The sequence below is a fragment of the Mycteria americana genome, chromosome 18 (assembly GCF_035582795.1).
Source record: "Mycteria americana isolate JAX WOST 10 ecotype Jacksonville Zoo and Gardens chromosome 18, USCA_MyAme_1.0, whole genome shotgun sequence".
NCBI classification, from domain to species: domain Eukaryota; kingdom Metazoa; phylum Chordata; class Aves; order Ciconiiformes; family Ciconiidae; genus Mycteria; species Mycteria americana.
Genome location: NC_134382.1, coordinates 7,374,650 through 7,393,507, shown reverse-complemented (window position 1 = coordinate 7,393,507; position 18,858 = coordinate 7,374,650). Strand labels below are relative to the sequence as shown.

The window sequence follows — 18,858 nt, the reverse complement described above, 5'->3', positions numbered from 1 at the left end:
CCTTGTTAGTGTCCCAGAGGATGTGACCTACAGCCTGCCTACTTTTACCACTAAATTAGCAGGTACTTTCTCACTGTGTTTTATCAGCTTGTTATTTTGTGCCATCTGGAGTTGGCACTGTGGGGTGGGACTACTTAAACCTACATGTTCTCCTTAATCCTTTCTTGCCCGGCATAGGGCTTTTTATATCTCTTTCATTGCTTTTGGTAAAATCTTATTCTTTAATGTAAGACGTTACATAGAATTCACATGTCCATTTCTGTGACTTTATTTTTATTAAAAAGTGCCTTTAGTTCTGATTATTGTTTGAGGGAGATTGATTGATGGTAGTATAGACTCCTAGTCATGGGTCAGGCTGCTTTTGTGCTTGGTGCTGTTTACTCAGAGAGCAAAGAGATGGTCCCTGTGCCAGAAAGCTGTCAGTTGTAATCTTGCTGTTTAGATAAAGTCTAGTGTAAGACAAACTGATGTTTTCCGGAAGCTTGCAGAAACGCAATAGTTCTGCTATGGGAATTACTGGCTTCAGTTCCCTGGGGAGCTTTTTTCAGATTAGCTGAGAATATACGGAAAATCACTTACAAATGCTTTACTGACTTTTTTTTAACCAGTGTTCAATGCCCTTGTGTCCTTCTGTGTCCGGGACCTCTTCCGCTGCCTGCAGAACCTGCTTCTTCTGAAAACCCCAAAGAACAAACTAAAGTAAGTCTGAGGAGATTTAAGAACTGCAGGTGAGAGAAAGCTGGTTGGGTTTTTTCAGAACTGCAACCTGTCTGTGAAGCTGGACAAAGATGGCAGCTCTTCCCAAACACTAGCAAAGTTGCCTGATTATATTCACAGTCGTCTTAGCCAAGTTCTTCCTTTCTTCCCCAGAAGTACGTCCTCTGTAATATTAGACTCCAGCCATTTGCAGAGGACATGTGGCTTCAACAGAAGGAGATCTGGAATTGCATATGCTTGCACTCAGGAGCACTGTTAAGGCATTGTAAGTTGGTTTTCAGAGAAAGGGACCAAGCCTTCTGCCTATATGTAGACAGAGTATTGCAAGTAATGTGACTTTAGTTAATCCAGGGCTTTAGCAGCTGTATTACACCCTAGAGTCTGGTGGTCTGAGGGCTGGATCATCTGAATTTGAGCTATTCACTGTTAGAGCATAGATGGAATGGAAACAAGCATGCAACTAGGCAAAGAATGGTACAATTCATTTTGTTCCAGAATGGCAGCATTGCTCCGGTACCTCTGTATTGCATTTGCCGATGCAATTTGATTTGACTAGAGAGGAGGAATGATGAATTTTGAAATCTCAGTTGCTGCCTGGAAGCTGGGAATTCTCTGGCTGTTGTGTGGGTTGGTGCTCAAACAGTTTCAGAGTCAGGCTGGGCCCATAGTTGAATAGGTATCAGCATGGCTTACCCAGGAGCAACTGGAAGAGTTGCTGGAAACTCAGGAAGTACCAGTCTGAACTCTTGCTGGATGAACCAATACCATAGCTGGGGACTATGAGCCCAGTTTCGTAAAACAAGCTGTGAAGTCCCCAGTATGTCTTGCAAGCTGGCGCAGCCTTATTTAGCCTCTGTGCCTGTTTGCTACTAGACATTCACAGAAGCTTTTTACCTCCTTTTTACCTGGAGTTTCAGCTGGACACAGTTTTATTACTTGCCTCATAGCCTGAGCTCTTCTGTTGTTCCCATTGTCGGGTAGAGTGAGAATTGAATGCCTTTCAGAAGCGCTTTCAGTTCCAGGGTGCTTTTTGTGGCAGTTATTTTTAATTTCCCTGTCACAGATGGAGGGAGGGGTGAGCTAAACTCTAGATTCCTTGTTGACAGTGGTGCCTAGTCTGAGAAGTAAATTCCAGTTCCTTGTGTAAATATCATCCTCTTTCCTCCCCAGGCTTGACTTGTACAGACCATGTCTGAATTTTGGGATGGCCTGGGAGCACTACTTCGAGTACAGTGTCAAAAGTTTAGAATAGACTGAGCAAATGTCTCACAAGTAGTTTGATCCCCGAAACAGACTTTCTTGCTACAAGCCAGCCAGCTCTGTTCTCAGGCAGTGGCTGCAGAATGCCTGACTAGAAAGTAACATCAGTGTGAGGGATTCAGGTCTCCACCAGGCTTTTTGGCTGTCACAGCTCCCTGTATCACACTTCCAAAGATCTGGGTACTCTGCTGGGAAGCTCTTTGAATTGCATTTTCTAATACTGTTCTTCAGGCAGTTTTTGCAGAGTAGAAGTATTTCTTTTCACCCATGACAAAAACTTCTTGCTTTGCAAGCAGTTGTCTTTACTCACTGGCAATATCAAGGAATTGAACTCACTGTTCTTTGTGCTGCTGAAATCTAATTTATTTGGTGGGGTTTTTTTAAAGCTAAACCCAACTCTTGCTCATTTCCAGAATAGTCCTCCCTTCCACCAGCCCGCTTTGGAGCAAGCTGCGACTGGACATAAAAGTGTACCTCAGCTGTACTATACAAGTAAGAAATTTCAGCATGTTTGTGTTACTGGGGTCAGTCTGTGCATTGCTGGGCTTTTGTTCAGGGTCTTTTAGAAAGAGGCAGATGGGCTTTTGCACCTGTAAACAACACTGCTAAAAGGAGAGCCAGACAATCAAGAAGATAATTAACAAAGGTAACAGTGTAGCCTCAGGTGTCTTTCCTTTTCAAAAGACAGTTACTCCAGTTTGAGGGTGACTTTCTGGTCATCACAATACTGGGAACCTTGGGTATTGGTTTCTATGCCTTCTTCTGTAGTGGGGAATAAATAAGACTTACAGGCTGAGACTGCAGTGAGCAGAAGCAATCTCACTGAGTCTCAAAGCTTTGGGCATCAGATTTGTGTGTCCACGCAGTTCCCTGTCTTGTTTTGGAAGTATTTGGTCTAACTAACAATTTGGAGGTCCGAAGGATGGTTGGGTCAAATAGGTAGCCTGTAACAAAGGGCTGGGTTCACATTCTGGCAGTTCTTTCTGTCTTAATTTGTCTGACAAATTAATATTTAGTGGGTTTTAAAGTAGTTTGCAGTGTTGTACTCCTGCATTCTGCATCTTTAATTCAATTTTTGGCACTATGATCTTGCCACTTCTTGTAGTAAATACTAAGAAGATGTTATGTTGACAACCTCTGCTCCTCACATATGATATGTCCAAGTATGATTATGCTCTGTCCCTCTAGGATATCCCATCTATCTGAAATTGCTGATGTCTGGTGTTTCAGAGGCAATTCATGGATTATTTCTGAAGGAAATTCCCTCCCCCAGTTAATTTTTTTTGAGATTGCTTCATCATGCATCCCCAAATTTGGAATATTAAAACCAAAAGAACAACACTGAAATAGTCATTCTTCAGAAGCTGAGGGAAGGGGATATAAGGAAAGAAAAAGAAAGTGCTGATGTATCTTAGCTGTAAGCTGGCAGGATGACTTAGCAGAAAGAGCATTTTGATCAGTAGAGCTTTTTTTTTCTCAAGTGGTGGTGCCTCTCGCCAGCAGCAGAACTAAAGATTGCAGTAGAAAAGGAAAAGCTGGCAATGCAGTCCCATTGAAGTAATCCCTCATCTTGTACTGAGTGCCCTCAGTCCCAGGCTTCACTACAGTGTTTTTCTGGCATAGTAGTTTCTGGACAATATCTTCTCCTTTCCTTTTGATGTGTGAGGGACTTTGCAAAGGAGACGTGCTCAGTCCAGAGTCTTTGCAGTGCAAGGAGGAGAATGGGGAGGAAAGTTGAAAGTAGAAAAAATGCCTTTGCTTCCAGCAACTGGGATCGCAGACAAGAGGGGGCACTGCATCAGCCAGAACCCCTCTCAAATTGAAGTGACTGTGAGCTTACCATTGTCTTCAAATTAGAAACTGCAAATGTCTCTGGGTTTGGCTCCAGGTGAACTGACTGAACAACCTGGAAATACCAAGATGATGTTTCTTAAATAGTTTGTCTAACCTTTTCCTTGAGCTAGTTAACCTCTTGATACCCAATAGAATTCCAGCTTCCCATTAAAGAGATCCTAGTGAAATCCAGTAAGTTGTCAGATAGCTCAGGTGGTCTGTTTCCAAGCCTTGTGTAGACTGAGGACGTCTTCATTGTGCTTTGACCATTTGTAGTGAGATGACAGAGGCATTGGTGTCATGCTGTCTGTAAGATGTTTTAAACCATATATAGACTTGGCTTTTGGAGTATACACAAATGAGGTTTTATGTGATGAGCTCAGGTGCCATTAGCCATCCAAGTCCAGTAGCCTGAGGTCACATTTGCCAGGATGATGTACTTTCAGGGGAGTTATTTAACCTGCCATGTGTCTGCTCCTTTCCTGATACAGCTTTTGGGGGTTTGTTCAAGCTTCTTTCTAGGGGAGGCTGCTCTCCCAGTCCTTTGGTAACACAGAAATACTTGGAAACAGAAAAATACAGATGCTTAATGGTCAAGGAAGAGGTGATGAGGACTACACGCTAAATGGGATTGTGTTTTGTTTTCCCTCTGTAGCTCCTGTCTTGTTTAACAGAAGCCTCAGTTGGTGTAGCAGTCCTTCAGCACGTCAGCTCCATAGTGCCTTATTATTTGTCCTTTCCAAAGCAGTGCCGTGCACTTCTCAAGGTAAGGTGATGTGCTGTGGTATGTCATTTGGATCTGAGGTACTTTCTTTATCCCTTCAGATGAGCCTCTCGTGGTATTTGGGCTGGATCCCATGACAGTCAGTCTCTTGCACTTCCTTGTTTTTCTTTTGGTCCTGGAAAGGACTCCTGCTTCTCTTACAGGCCCTCTAGGTGCCATGAAGTGCTGTCACGCTGAGGTGAGTGGGCATGTGGCTCTGCATATAGCTACTGCTCATCCCCATGCAAAATGACATGGAGGTGTTCTGGGGAAGCTGTCTGCTTCCTCATCGCAGATGGAGTAATTGCTGCCTCCAGTGTGCTGAGTCTGTGTGTACGTCTGTGATTGAGTATTTCACTCTCAAGAGCTGGGGGTGGAATATTTTTGCAGAAACTTAGTCACAACTGCTGAGCACTTACGAACAACAAAGGAGGCGTGGAAGAGGGCGACAGGGTGACATTTAAATGAAAAGCTGCAAGACAACATTTAAATGCGGCTGGGAGCCCTTTGATGATAACGATGACTGGTATACAGTGATGGGAGGCTGTTACACCTCATATCTGAAGGTGTAGCAGTCTGCTCACTGCTACAGTTGGGATTTTTGAGTAGGCTTTTTCAGCCCTGCAGCTGGAACCTTTCTGACTTCCTCTAGAGTTCATTAGTGGAGATAAGGTAACTAGTTTTTGGAGGCATCAGCCATGATTGTGGTCCTGCTGTACCAGATGCTTCCTGACAGGGCCAGTAATGTCCAAGTGAATCTATACTCTGAACAGGCAAATGCCGGCAGGCCTGGGAAGAACAAAATCTATTCATTTGCTTCTCAAGAAGCTGAGGGAAGAGACCAATATATGATTTCTTTATGCAATGCAGAGATAGGTAAAACTCAGATTAATGAGTTTACATGGCAATGGTGGGTTGTCTGTTAGCCCAGACCTCTGCGCAGACTAACCTACCCCTCTCCAGCTGGTGTAGGTATTTTTATGATGCACTGGGTGCTTGTCGTCATGTCTGTACCAGAGTGACTAAGGATATGTCTTAGCAGAAGTGCTGCCTTACACAGATCCTGTCTCTGGCTCCAAACCCTGCTGCTGTTCTATTGTTTGAATTAATACAGTGAATGTCCAGGGAACTGGAATTAAGTCAGAACTACCATGAGGAGATGTATCTCAGGAATTGCAACCTATTTGGTCAGAGGGAAAAAACATTGATAAATTCAGAAATCAAACCCTGGCGTCCCCTCTCCAGAGACAATGCATCTTAATAGTATTCTTTGAGAAACTAGAATTTGGTGTTCATGGCAAGAACTGGAGTGTAGTTGCAGTGTACTTGTATTCTGCAGAATTCACTGTAGGACATAAAAATTACTTTTTTTGTTGGGCTGGAAGATGTATTGGCCAAATGTGTAATCTAGTGTGGTGTTGCTGTCTAGGGGATGGTGAGGAAGCTTTGCAAAGCCTAGGAGATTGAGTCGAATGCGCAAGCTGGTGCCTGTGCTCAGAAGCTCAAATGTGTATTTAGGCACATGAATAAAAGTGCACGTATTTTTCAGAGATGCTAGTTTTGGACAGTTTCCTCTATTGATCGTGGAAACACCAACCTTGCCTTTTGTGTGGTCTCACAGGTAGGGTATGAGGACAGAATGGCTGCCAGTGCTGTTGTGACTGATTCTGTGACAATACAGCCTGCCATCTTTGTGTCTTCTTCCTCCTCACTTGCTTTTTTGATGTGAAGGAGGGAAGCTCAAGCCTGTCTGTAACCAGGAAGGGGCTCTTTGTGCTTTCACTTATCTGTATCTTTTTATTGTCCGTTCCAGCAAGTGATTAATTTGTGGAGCACAGGTGAGGAAACAGTGAGAGTACTGGCCTTCCTTGTGCTGAACAAAATCTGCCGCTACAAGAAAGAGGTGTACCTAAGTCCCTTGCTCAAGGTAAGGCTGGTCCTTGCTGTACTCTGCAGCTTTTCTTTCTCACGTTATATGCAAAGACCTTAGAGCATGAGCTACAGTCTATTAGGTAGGGCAAGTGCTGGAGATGATGCTGGCTACCTCCAGAAAATTAAACAGGGAAGAAACTCTATGTTAGGTCATAGTGATATCCTGCTTCGTACTACTGCCCTTCCTGCTGGAGGCACACAGGGTCTTAGCAGGGGAGGCCTCTGGTACTCATCTGTCTACTGGATGAATACTCATCTTCCAAATTCTTGAGGGCTTTCCTCAAGTGCTGACACACCACTCAGTGCTACTGAGCTGCTCTGATCTTTCAGCTAATATCTGAAGTTCCCAAGTGTAGTTTGCTTAGGTACCACTCTTACAGAAAGAGAACTGTGACCAACCATACGCATGTATGGCTCAAAGCCATCCCACAGTTCTCTCTTCTTGCAGAGGAGCAATGGCAGGGGCATCTCCAGGTGCTGTGCTAAACAGATTCTTTCCCATCTCCCCTGAAGAAGGAGCAGGTTGGATTATTATTTTTGCATGTTCCTTTGAAGTGACTTATAAAAGGAACACTTTACTCCTGGTTTGGACATACCTGGGCAGGGAAGGTTAGTGAAAGAGTGGTTTTATTCTGTTTTATGTGGTTATGTCTTGTCCTCTTTCCTGCACAGCAAATGTACATTGCATTTGTGAAGAATTCCAGATTCACCTCTCCCAACGTCCTGCCCATGATCAACTTCATGCAGCGCACACTGACAGAGATGTATGCCCTGGACACGCATACCTCTTACCAGCATGCTTTCATCTATATCCGTCAGCTTGCCATTCACTTGCGCAGCGCAATGACGATAAAGAAGAAGGTGGGTACCCATCAGCGTGGAAGGAGTGTACCCTCCTGTGGGGAATATGCGGAGAGGGGAAAATTCCAGTAGCCACTTCAGGCTCTCAGTAGCGTCTCTAAAGGGTCAGTACTTGTGTCTGACCCGTTTCATAACATGCCAAGGAATTTTTTGCCGGGGGCTGGGATCTTCACAGATCACCTCGTAGTTGCCTGTGTTTAGAATTGTAGCAAAGAAAGAGAGGAAAGACAACTGCAGGGTTGAAGTCACTTTTCTCTCCCCAGCTTGCAAGAGTTTGTGATGCACTTCCCATCTTCTGCCTTGGGTGCCCTTTTTCCACTCTGTGAAGCTGCTGTTTGCAGCCTCTGTTGCAAAACCTCAAGGTACGGAAGATTAGGAACCACCCGGGTGTGTGCATCTTTCCAGTGAAGTCCATACTATTTAAAGGACTGAATTGAACAAAGCAGCTCAGACCTTTTGGGAGCAGCCCTGATTTCAGCCACCTCCAGTCTGACCTCAGAAATCTGAGTCAGATTGCTAATCCTGGCTTTATTCATGTTTAGCAAAACAGACCCCTATAGATTAATTGTTCAGCTGCTCCCAAACATTGCAGGATTCGTGACCAGTTAAATCTCCTGGCTATTCAGACATGGGGATAAATGAGCAGAGATAAATGAAGTCTGGGCTGCATATGCCCTAATTGGATTGCATTGGCTACACCCTCAGTCCTGGCCCAGACAAGACCTAAATCCACTTGATTTCACAGCTGGGGTTGGTTGTAGGAACTTTAAATGACAACAGCACAACCAAAATATACAAATCCAAGTAATAAGCCAATTAATTTGATTTGAGCAGTGGGTGGTTGTGGAAGGTGATTACAAGAGCAGACTGCTTATCTGTTCTGTGCAAGAGAAGCTGAGAACAGAGCTTCTTGGTACATCTCAGTGACCTGGTGAGAGCTGGGAGAGCTCTACCATCTCCAGCTGCTGCTTAAGTCCCTACTGCAAGGTTTGGTCCAGTGGCTGCAATTGAGGGCTTCTGTCATTGGTTCAGGACTTACGCATCTTGGTTCATCCATGCAAAAGCGGAGGTGACCTGGGCCTTGAAAGTCTGTCTGAAACACGAGTTGGAGCTGAGGCACCTTGTCAAGTGCAGTCTCGTACGTTCTTGGTGCAGTTCTGGGGAATACGTGGGCCTGCAGAACTCCTTGGAAAGGGTGTCCTTAAGGGGGACTCCTGCACTCTTCTGGGCTTTTATTTAATCTGGCACTATGGGCTGCTTAAGCACATGGCAGGGAGAAAGTGGGGCTTTCCCAAACTTCCTTCAAAAAAAAGTCTCTTGGATTGGTGCAAGACTTGCCCCACTCTTACCCATACTACTGAGCCAGCCTGAAATGCTGGCTCAGTGTGTCATTGCGCGTCAGGCACACTTCTGGCCTGTTGCATTGTTTTTGCCGGTAACCGTAAAGACTGGCTGAGAAACAGAGCTGAAAGTTTCTTCTCGGCTCTGCTGTCTGTCATTTTTACTCTGCAGCTGAAAAAAATGAAAGTGTCCTGGGTAGTGTCTTTTCCAAAAGCAGGGAGGAGCGCTGGGTTGATCATTTGGTCCTTGCTTTGACAGTGAATGTTTGTAGGAATGTCTTTAAAATGAGCACTGATACTACCTTTCAGAGTTAGTGGGGCAGTGGTTAGGGGGTTTTGATTAATACAGCTGAGGGAAGGGAAGCCTCAAGTGGGAAGGACAAGCTACTACATAACAACCAAAGGAGTTTGAGTGCAGAGAGGGGAAATCCAGATGAATTTCTTGCTAGCTTGAATCTGTAGTGTAGTTTTACACACCCTTGCTCCCCCTCTCTGGACTGCAGAGGCCAGAAGGCAATTCATAAGGGTGTCAGAGAGGGGCTGCTACTTTCCAGCCTTCCTACCTCTGGGAGACCAGAGGCTGTCCCAGGGACTCTGGGTAAATGGAACAGTTAAAGGCTTCCTAATGCTTGGCCACATCCCACCATCTGCTGTGAGCTGGGTCATTAAATCATCCTTCTCAAATGAGCCATACTTGTGAAGAAAAGCAGTCTGTGTGTTGCTCGTTATTTCCTTCAAGGCACTAACTGGTACCAAATCATAACGTTGCCAATGCAGCATCTGAACTTGCTGGATGGTGGGGCAGCATCAAAGCAACAATTAGGATGTTAGTTATTCCTCTCTAAACAGTACACAATGTCCTCTTGGAGAATGCTGGGTAAAATGAGTCCTGTAGAGAAACCAGGGTGAACTCCTCTCAAATGCCACATTTTCAAGCTTGTGCCTGTTTTTCCCTTTTCTCCAGGAGAACTTCCAGTCTGTTTATAACTGGCAGTATATCCATTGCCTGTATTTCTGGTGTCGGGTTCTCAGCACAATCTATCCCAGTGAGGTCATGGAGCCATTGATCTATCCTTTGACACAGGTCATCATTGGCTGTATAAAGTAAGTAGGATTTTTTTTCTTCTTTTGGCTATACTTCTTTCTCTTGCTTGATGTGGCAGACCAGTTACTAAGGGGTGTTACTGTTACATGATTTGGATAACCTTGAAATTGTCTGAGAGCTGCTTTTGATTGAAGTATTACAGCTGAAGATGTGTTCCGAACACCTGTATGTGTTTAGGTGGTGAGAAAGCCTAGGAAAGAATAACCTACACCACAACTGAATTCTCTGTATGAGGAATTTCAGTTCTACCTGATTCGGTGTCCAGTTCAAGTCCTTCTGTGAGCTCCCGTATTGAAGGAATTGATCAGTGACCTGGTGTCAAACTGCAGCCATTTCTGGGCTAATCTGAAAAGTAGCTAAGTGGTGCCCAGCAGTAAGAACAAAAAATATTGTGAAATTCCTCTTCCTTTACACGCTAGAATATTTGCAGGGTTTGTGTGGTCTGGGCACGTGTCTGAATAATGCAAACACTTTTTGCTATCATCTAGTGGGGAGCTGGGGAGACCCAAAGCAATGCAGTTAACTTCAGTGCTAAAAAGCACAATCCCTCTACTGCAGGAGAACTGTATCTCCAAGACGACATTCTAGATAGTGTCCTCTTTTTCTGAAGGAAAGCTTAAAATAACTGAGTAGTCCCCAAGCATTCATATGAAGAAGTAGCCCAAGTGGGGCAGCTTAGCTTTTTAACATCCATCAGAATGCTATGTCATGTGTAGAGCAGTTGCAGCACTAGGTAGTATTTCTGTGTTGCTGAGTCTTTCCAAGAGGTTATGGCTGTGTGGATATTTCCATGGAGAACTGTGCAAGTGCAAGCATGCCATGTATAGCAGTTTCTGACTGTCTCGGAGCTGAGCTATTTGGAAAAAAAAAAAACGAGGGAGGAGATGGGGACTTGGTTTTGGAATCTAAGTGTGCTTAGATTTTTTTTTTTTTTTTTTTCTTAAAATATGCACACCAGTAGGAAAGCCTGCTCAGGTATCTTTGGCAGTGTAAAAGCTATTGTCATTCGTGGGTTGTTGGGGTGTTTTTGTTTGTTTTAGGGTGTGTTTGGGTTTTTTTCCTCACTTCCAGAGTATTGGCCAGGTACAGTGATCTGCATTTAAGCTTGCTGAACTCCACTAGTTCCATTAGCAGAGTTGAACTACGGTGGAATTTCTCCCAGTGGTTATCATGGAATCCCAGTGTTGGTAGTGTGTGCGCAATCGGAGACCACGGGAAGATGAACTCTTAATACCAGCCAGTAGTTGTAGGTTGTGCAGTAGTGCTGCAGCAGTAAGGCTCTATTTTGAGGTAGTGTGCAGGGTAGGTGATGGCTTCTGCTCCGCAGAAGTTGCAATCTGAATAACCTGGACAGATTATCCTCCCAATTGTACAAAGCGGCAAGGAAAAATGTACTGACTTGCCTCAGGAGCTAAGAGTGCCAAAGTACAGAATCAAGTCCTCATCTCTAGCTCGGTAAATACAGTTAGATGCATTTTTTGTGTGTATTTGTTAGAATTTGAAGAACTAGGACACATTGATTGTCTTTAGTATGTCTTTGCTGAGAATTTTTCTCTTTTCCCATCAGTTTATATGTTTATATATGAAATTTTTGTGCTTTGAAATGGCTGTTAATAATAAGCATTGAGGGAATTTCTGAATCTCTGGTGATCCCTGAAATCCTGTTAGCTCTGTTAACCAGATTCTCAGCTTTAAAACACCACCCGCCTGGTCTTGAAAAACTCCCAAGTGGTGATGAAGATAAGCAGATTTAAACGATGGTTAGAGTATGCATACATCCCTCTTCCCATCCCCCATGTGCACAGGCTGCTTCCCACTGCTGTTGTAGAGCTTTAGTTGTCCTGCGGACTAATCTAGGCACTTTTCTACCTGTCCAGGCAGATAAATCAGCTATCTGGGGCCAAGGAAAGGTGAATCGGGTGAGTCTCAGCAAGAGCAGAAAATAGAATTTGTTAATGTCTGTGATGAACAGGGCTGCTTGACATGAAGTGCAGTTACTGTCTGACAAGGCTTCAAAGATTCAGGAACCGGACAGATGGATTCTAAGGTGGGGAAAATAGAAATAAATCCCACCCTGGTTTCCTTACTGAGCCAAGCCAGTGTCCAGGATATAAAAAGGGGGTAGATAGGTTAGCAGATGTGGCTCCACAGGCTTCAGTCTTTAGCCAGGATCCCTCGTGGCTCTTTCCTGAGTATAGACAGCCTCTTCTCGGTGTTGGTGGCTGTGCTGTCCAAACTGCGACTAGCGAGAGTCAGTCTCTGTGCCACATCCCCTGGTGTAGGTACATCTGTAGTACAGAACTGGGCGTAACGGGAGAACTCGGGTTGTTTCTATTTGAGGTGAGAGGATAAAATAATCTAGCCTGCAGGTCAAGGGTTTTTTTGCTTCCTGTACCACTTTATGGATTTCTGGAAGGCCCATGTAGGGGTATGCATCTGCTTGGGGGCTGCTTGGTATCTGACTGCTGCGAGCGGACTTTCTTGTGGAGTTGGCGTGAATGAGCTGGACCTGTCTCTTTGTTCCTCTGGGCTGCTCAGCTTTGAGTGGTGTGTGTGTGATCAGGGGGTGGGGAAGGATGCTGTGTAACATCTGGAATACCTTCTTTCATTTCTGCTCCTGAGGTGGTGGTGTGCCCTGGGGTGCATCCCGGAGGGTGCTGGTGCTGGGAGGAGACTCCCCTTCCCTGCTGCCTTTTGTACCGGGAGGTGGCGCCTGGCTCCAGCGAAAGGGCAGTGAGTGTCTGTCTGTCTGTCGGACCCTCGGCTCCACATACCGCCCTGGCCTCTTACGTGAGGGGAATGGGGAGAAACCACCATCCATCACAGGGTTTTTGCTCTAGGCAGGGACCAGGGCAGAATTTGAGAAGTGATTAAACGAGATAACTAGTAGAAGAGGGTTGCCTGCTAAAATCAAAGTTAGCTGACTCATTTTCTTGCTCCCTCTTCTTGCTTTCCGGAATATAAAATGCATTTAAACTATTTTTAATAATGCATGTTTCAGAAGTGGACCCCATGTGTGTCTGGAAGTTACCTGTGCTCAAGATGTGGTCCAGGGAAGTTGGACTACTGAATAGAGAACTGCTGGAATTGATGGTTTCTGACTTTTGTGATGCTGGGAAAGAGCCTTATTGCTGAGTTTGCTCATGGAATTGCCATGTAATAATGAGTGACGCTGTTCTCACAAACAGCTGAAAGGTTGCAGTTAGTTTGACCAATGGGGCAGTGTTGGAGATATTGCAGAGATAGAACATAGAGGAGATGATTTCCTTCCCCCTTCCTTTCTCTGCTTTGTGCTTTTTCTCTGCCTCCACAGTCCATAAGTTTTTCCTTTTGATCTGTGTGCTTGTATTTGTCAGAGTTCATGGGTTTTGGGTTTTTTGTTGTTTGGGTGGGTTTTTTTTTCTTTTCTTTTTTTTTTTCCTCAGAAGCTCCTGTTCTATTACCCCTTTTCCCCTCATCCCATAAAGTGTTTTTCTGACCATGTCTGCTTGGATTTCTACCTTGCTCCCAGTCTAAGCTATAAAAATGAAGTTCTGCCCTGGCTTATAGTTAAATGAGGATTTTTGGTGCCCATTAAGTTTTGGTTTCTGGCCTCTCAGCAGATACAGGGGAGAAAGCAGGTACAGCATTCTCCACGGAGAAGCAAGCACAGCCTTGGTGTCCCTGAGCAACTTCCCTTGGTGACCTGTGCTGGTGGGGTGGAGGCTGATGCTGAAAGAAGCTTTCTCTGTCCTCTCTAGCCAGAGGAAGGTTGTGGTCACCCAGGAGTATAACAGAAGGAGCTGTAGCGAGTAAAAATAAGCCTTGAGGAGCCTTTAGGCTGTTCTCTACACCACAGCATGTGCCCTGGCTGCATGGGAGAAATGCAGCAGGCATTCCAAGAGACGGTGCTGGTAAGATGTTAGAGAGCACCCTCTGCTGAGATGAAATGTGAGTCAGTTTGAACCCCCCCGGCTGTGCCCTGGAGTGACTGGGCAGTTGGACCTTCCTCAGCAGAACTGGGACCCAGCTGTGTTTTGTATTCCCTGTGCATCCAGCCATCGGGAAGTTGAGCAGATTGTTGCATCGCCGCACACTCTAAAATTAATGGTCTTGGTTTACAGTAAATCTATACAGTTAACAGGTTTATTCCTCGATCAATTAATTCCTGAGAATGGCTTTCGTCATCTCCAGTGGTGCCAGATCAGGGGTGCAAAGTAGATTTATTTCTATAATGGATCCAATGATAATTATTTCACTATTTGGAGGGGGGGAGATGCAGGTGATTTATGGTGCCTGGTTAAGCTTTTTTTTTTTCCCCCTCTCCTGGATTGCTCAGCAAGCTCTTTGGGGAGGGGAGGGATTCATTTATCAGACTTGAGCCTGTTGTCTGGGAACTGCGTTTTTCAAAGAAAAAAAAAATCCTTGTTAATGCTGGAGGCATCCATGTCTTCAAGTACAGGTCATTCGGAGTGAGAGGTTTCTAGAGTGGTACAGTAATGAGGTCTGGTGTCTTTTAGGGATAGCTCTGCATTCTCCCCTCTGCTGCTGGCTTACATGGTGCTGGGGGAGCTGACCCTTCTCAGTCCCAACCTTACAAAGGGAGTCGGCTCTACTTCTTTCTTAATACCTGAGCGTGTAATGGTTTGAAGTGTGGGTCAAAGAAAGTCTGCCCTCTTCCCCTCCATGCTGATTACTGGTTGTTCAAATGTACACGTTGCCTCTGAAGGAGATAGGAATAGCTCAGGTGCTCCACTGGATTGGAGAGAGCTGAACAGATTTGGCTGTGAGAGGTCACTCTCATTCCCACTCTGCCCTTTCTGATATGCTGGTCACTGCTAGTCCGGCTCCTTCTGCCTCAGACATTCCACACTAAGAGGGTCACTGTTCAGGTGACAGTGTGAACTCTGTGGGTACACGGAGGATACGTAGCCTAAAGTGGGAAACAGCTTCCTCCTTGTAGTCCTCTGGTATGCTGGGGGAGCCCTGTTCTTTGTCAAGCTTGCTGCCTTAGGTGGGCATTTTATTGCTGGTTCCTGCCACTTTTTCTTGCATACCTACCTGTGCTGGGAGCATGAGAGCTGGAAGTGTGGAACATGGCTGAACAGCATCAGTGATAACCTTCATCTGCAAAGCTCTTGTCTTGTAGTACTTTCTCCCAGCAGAAACTGGAAACCCTAGTGCTTTGGTTGCAGGAATTTGTGTGTTAGTGTTATAGCTTTAACATGTGTGAATTTTATTTCCAACTATGGGATAGCTTCAGCAGCTCAAACAGTTCACTGTGCAATACTAAAGCTGTCTTTCTTTTGCAGAGGAGGAAAGGCTCTCAAGTGTCACTGAAGGCTGCAGGTGCAGTTCCTGTATAAACTTGGCCTAATACCCTTTCTTCTTTTTTCCTCTCTAGGCTGGTACCAACAGCTCGTTTCTACCCTCTGCGCATGCACTGCATCCGTGCACTTACACTGTTGTCTGAGAACACCAGGACCTTCATCCCAGTGTTGCCATTTATCCTGGAGGTTAGTTGCTTCCTGCTGACCTAGCAACGGCTGATGCCTACTCCCTAATAAGCACGCTCATTTACTATACCCACCAACAGCTCCCAAGGTTGCCCAATTTGCTTACTCCTTAAAATCCCTGGCAAACAGCATCAGACAGAATGTATTGTTTGGTTAGCAAACAGGATTAAACTTTTATCGGCCTCTGGGCAGAGAGTATCTGAGATCAGCTGGGTGCAAAAATACATTCCTAAGTGGTTTAACTAATGCAGCTGGAGTAGGCAAAGGGTTTGCCAAAGAAGAGATTCAGAGGCTCAGTTGGTTGCAGTAACTCCCCAAGCTGTTGTTACTTGATCCTGTTGATGTGTTCATATCTTAGCAAAAGGAAGAGTTTCTCCTAACTGCAGACAAAGGGAAATGGAAGGAAAAATCCCTTCAAGAATTAAGAATTTATTTAGGAAAAAGATCTCTGTGAATGCAGCCTGGCAAAATGCAGTATGTTTGGTGAAATACTGGTGCTAAGAGACCATCCAGCTTTCCAACATATCAGATGCCTGACATCTCTCTACATAGGTCTCTCTAGCCTTGCTGCTGTGAGAAGGTAGTACAGAAGTGGTGCAGCCAAATTTCACTGAAGAAGCATGAGCGAGGCAGGGTGAGGAATGCAGAAGCCCCAGTAGGTCAGCATGAGGCTGGACACTGAAGAGGAGGAGGGAGGGAGACTTCTATAATAAACGACCCGAGTCAGCCGGGCTCGTTCCTAATCAAGTTCTGTTGAAGCAAAGGATTTTGTGGTTTCGTGTTGTAAACGTCCTTTGCAAACCACATCCTCTGAGCCTGTGGAAGGCAGCGATGTTTATAAATCTCCTCCTGCTCTCCCGCCTCCTCCGCTTGCTCCTTGGCCCTGGCCTGTGTGGCTTTGCCATTTGCCTGCTTCCTTCCTCTTGTTCATGCATATTTGAAATTCTGCCAACCAGATTTAGTGATAGAGGCATCTCTACTCTGGGGTAGTAGAGCTTGGGGTGAGGATGGCTTCTCTGCTTTTTACTTTTTAGTGTTCTGAGACATAAAGCCTTTTTCCCCTCGGGGCCTTCCCCCCCTCTTTGCATTCTGGCCCCAACACCTCAGCTGTAATATGTGTGTCGGGCCCCAGCCAGACGTTACCACACTGCATGCTGAGCTTCCTCCCAGCTTCCACAAGCCCCTGACCACATCCGATCCTGCTGTGTGTGTTTGCGAGGCACTACTCGGCTTAGCTTGTCCAGGTGTTGGTGACAAGGGAGAGATGGGGGCAGGGTAAATGTGTGCATGTGTGTTGCTTGCATGCTCTTTCACACTACTTCAACAATTATTTTGCTTTACCTTCTATAACCCAAGGTGGCTGGCATGATGTTAAACTCCCATATCTCCCTCCAGCTATCAGCCTTTCCCTTCTTCCTGCCTATCTCCTGCAAGGGATCCCTCAAATATTCTGTGGAGTTCCCAAGAGCATTCAGGGCTATTCCCTTTATACTTCTATCTCTTCCCAACTCCCTCCTCCTCTCAGATACCTCAGAGGTATCTGAACACTTACAACCCTTAGTGTGTCTCCACAAGCTGTCTTCAGGCAGGAGATATATTCCAGCTGTGTGGATGAGGTGATAGGAAGCTTTAGCACACAGAGGGGAAGTGACCTGCCCAAAGTGGCTCTGGTGATGCTGGGAGGAGAATCTGCATTCTGATACCCAGTCTAGTGCTTTAACTATGAGCCTGTTTCTGCCAGCTCACAAACTCAGCATTGGTCCCATGCCACGCCATGTCATGAAAAAAAATCCATTTTTAGCCCATTATCCAAACAGTCATGAGATTGAGGGATCTGATCGGTGTGTTGGTACTAAGCAGGAATAGACTTGAGGGACCAGACTGGGGTCGGGGGAGCGGAATGAGGCCTTCCCAGCACAAGGTATGCTCCATTTGATAGGAGGAGGAAAGGCTGCTCTGTCTGTCACTGTTGTAACTGAATAGTGCAGTAAAAGAATGTCTGTGAAGTTTGTGACCCTATGTTTTGTGCACTTTTTGGAGAGGGCTTTGCATGGCCTTAGAGTGCAGATTCTGTGAAGCTTCTTGTGTAAGTGACTGTGTAACTCTTTCCCTTCCCCCTCTCCATCAAGGAAACCCAACCCTTGCTACCTCGTGTCTCAGCCCTGTCGCTGCTGTGCTTTCAAGAGATGGCAGATTGAATGTTTGTGCAATTCCCGTAGGCACAGGAATTCCCCAAGCCCCTGCCAATAGCAATGAGAGCTGGCTGCTTGATGCATCTTGACAAGGGCTGATGCTCCCCAGTGTGGGCATCCAGTGCTGTCTCCTCTGACTCTGCTTTCCAGGATGGAGCAAAAGAACAACCTTGCTAAAATTACATCTTGGATAGGAGGAGGTGGCTTGGGAGAGAGTGTAAAGCAGGCAGGCTTTTATTTTTGTATTGTTACTTCCCTTGAAGGGTCTGTGAGATCCCAGGCTTTTTTTTTTTCCCCATCACTTCAATTATTGTGTGACAGGCGCTAGTTTCTGCAGCAGGAACATTGGTGGCGCATCTGCTGGAAGGCAGGCGTGGATAAACAAGGTGGGAATCTCCCCACCAGCAGACTTCACATGCCAATTTAAAATTGGCTTCCCCTGTGGAGGGATGGGAGAGTAGGTTAACCCTGACATGCTTAGGAGGGCATGAGTTTTTCACTTTGACACTTAAATGGCTTGAGTCTTGTTTTGGATGTGCAGCTTGCTTCAGAGAAAGTCCCCAGGGGCTTGGAGTGCAACATATATGGGAGTGGGCAGTGGATTGTATCGGAGGAAATCCGCTGATGTGAAGATTGTAGTTGGAGAATTGATAATGCTGGACACTGTCATACATTTAAACACAGATCTGAAATTAGTTTTCTACAAGATAGGGGCTCTTTGCCTCCTTTACACAGAGAGGAAAAACTGGAACTTTAGACAGACTAAGCTGAACCACTGCACCATCTGAAGACGTATCTTTCCTTTTCCTCATTCTCTTCCCTCCACCACTGTATTGCAGCTCTTAAATTCTGGATCACAGCCCTGCAGGTACCAGGGGTTGTTTGAGTGAAATCATGCCTGACCAATCTAATAGACTTCTACAACGAGATGATTGGCTCAGTGCATGAGGGGAGAGCAGTGGCTGTTGTTTATTTCTCTTTATCAAGGTTTTGGATACTGTCTCCCATAACTTCCTCACAGACAAGCTGATGAATTGCAGACTAGATAAGCAGACTGTGAGCTGTATTGACAGCTGGCTGAACTTCCAGGCTCATGCTGTGATCAGTGGCATGAAATCTAGCTAGAGGCTAGCCACTAGTGATGTACCCTGGGGATCAATACTGGGGCTGATACTGGTTATCATAGTCATTAATGGTTTGAATGGTGGGGCAGAGTGGCACCAATCAGCAAGCTTGCAGATGATACGAAGTTAGGAGGAGTTGTTGATACACCGGATAAGTGTCCTCCAATTCAGAGGGATCTTGACAGGTTGGAGAAATGGGCAGGCAGAAACCTCATGTAGCTCAACAGAGAGAAATG

At 45.5% G+C, this 18,858-nt stretch overlaps 1 protein-coding gene across 1 annotated transcript in view; it reads left to right on the top strand.

The window, feature by feature from the left end:
- Nucleotides 1–18,858, top strand: part of NOC2L (NOC2 like nucleolar associated transcriptional repressor) — a 55,639-nt gene that overhangs the window by 3,803 nt on the left and 32,978 nt on the right. The window contains exons 6-12 of the mRNA XM_075520201.1: nt 609–699; nt 2,391–2,469; nt 4,466–4,576; nt 6,387–6,500; nt 7,178–7,366; nt 9,671–9,810; nt 15,195–15,306. Coding sequence (XP_075376316.1) covers nt 609–699; nt 2,391–2,469; nt 4,466–4,576; nt 6,387–6,500; nt 7,178–7,366; nt 9,671–9,810; nt 15,195–15,306 — 836 coding nt within the window. The remainder of the gene's footprint in view (nt 1–608; nt 700–2,390; nt 2,470–4,465; nt 4,577–6,386; nt 6,501–7,177; nt 7,367–9,670; nt 9,811–15,194; nt 15,307–18,858) is intronic.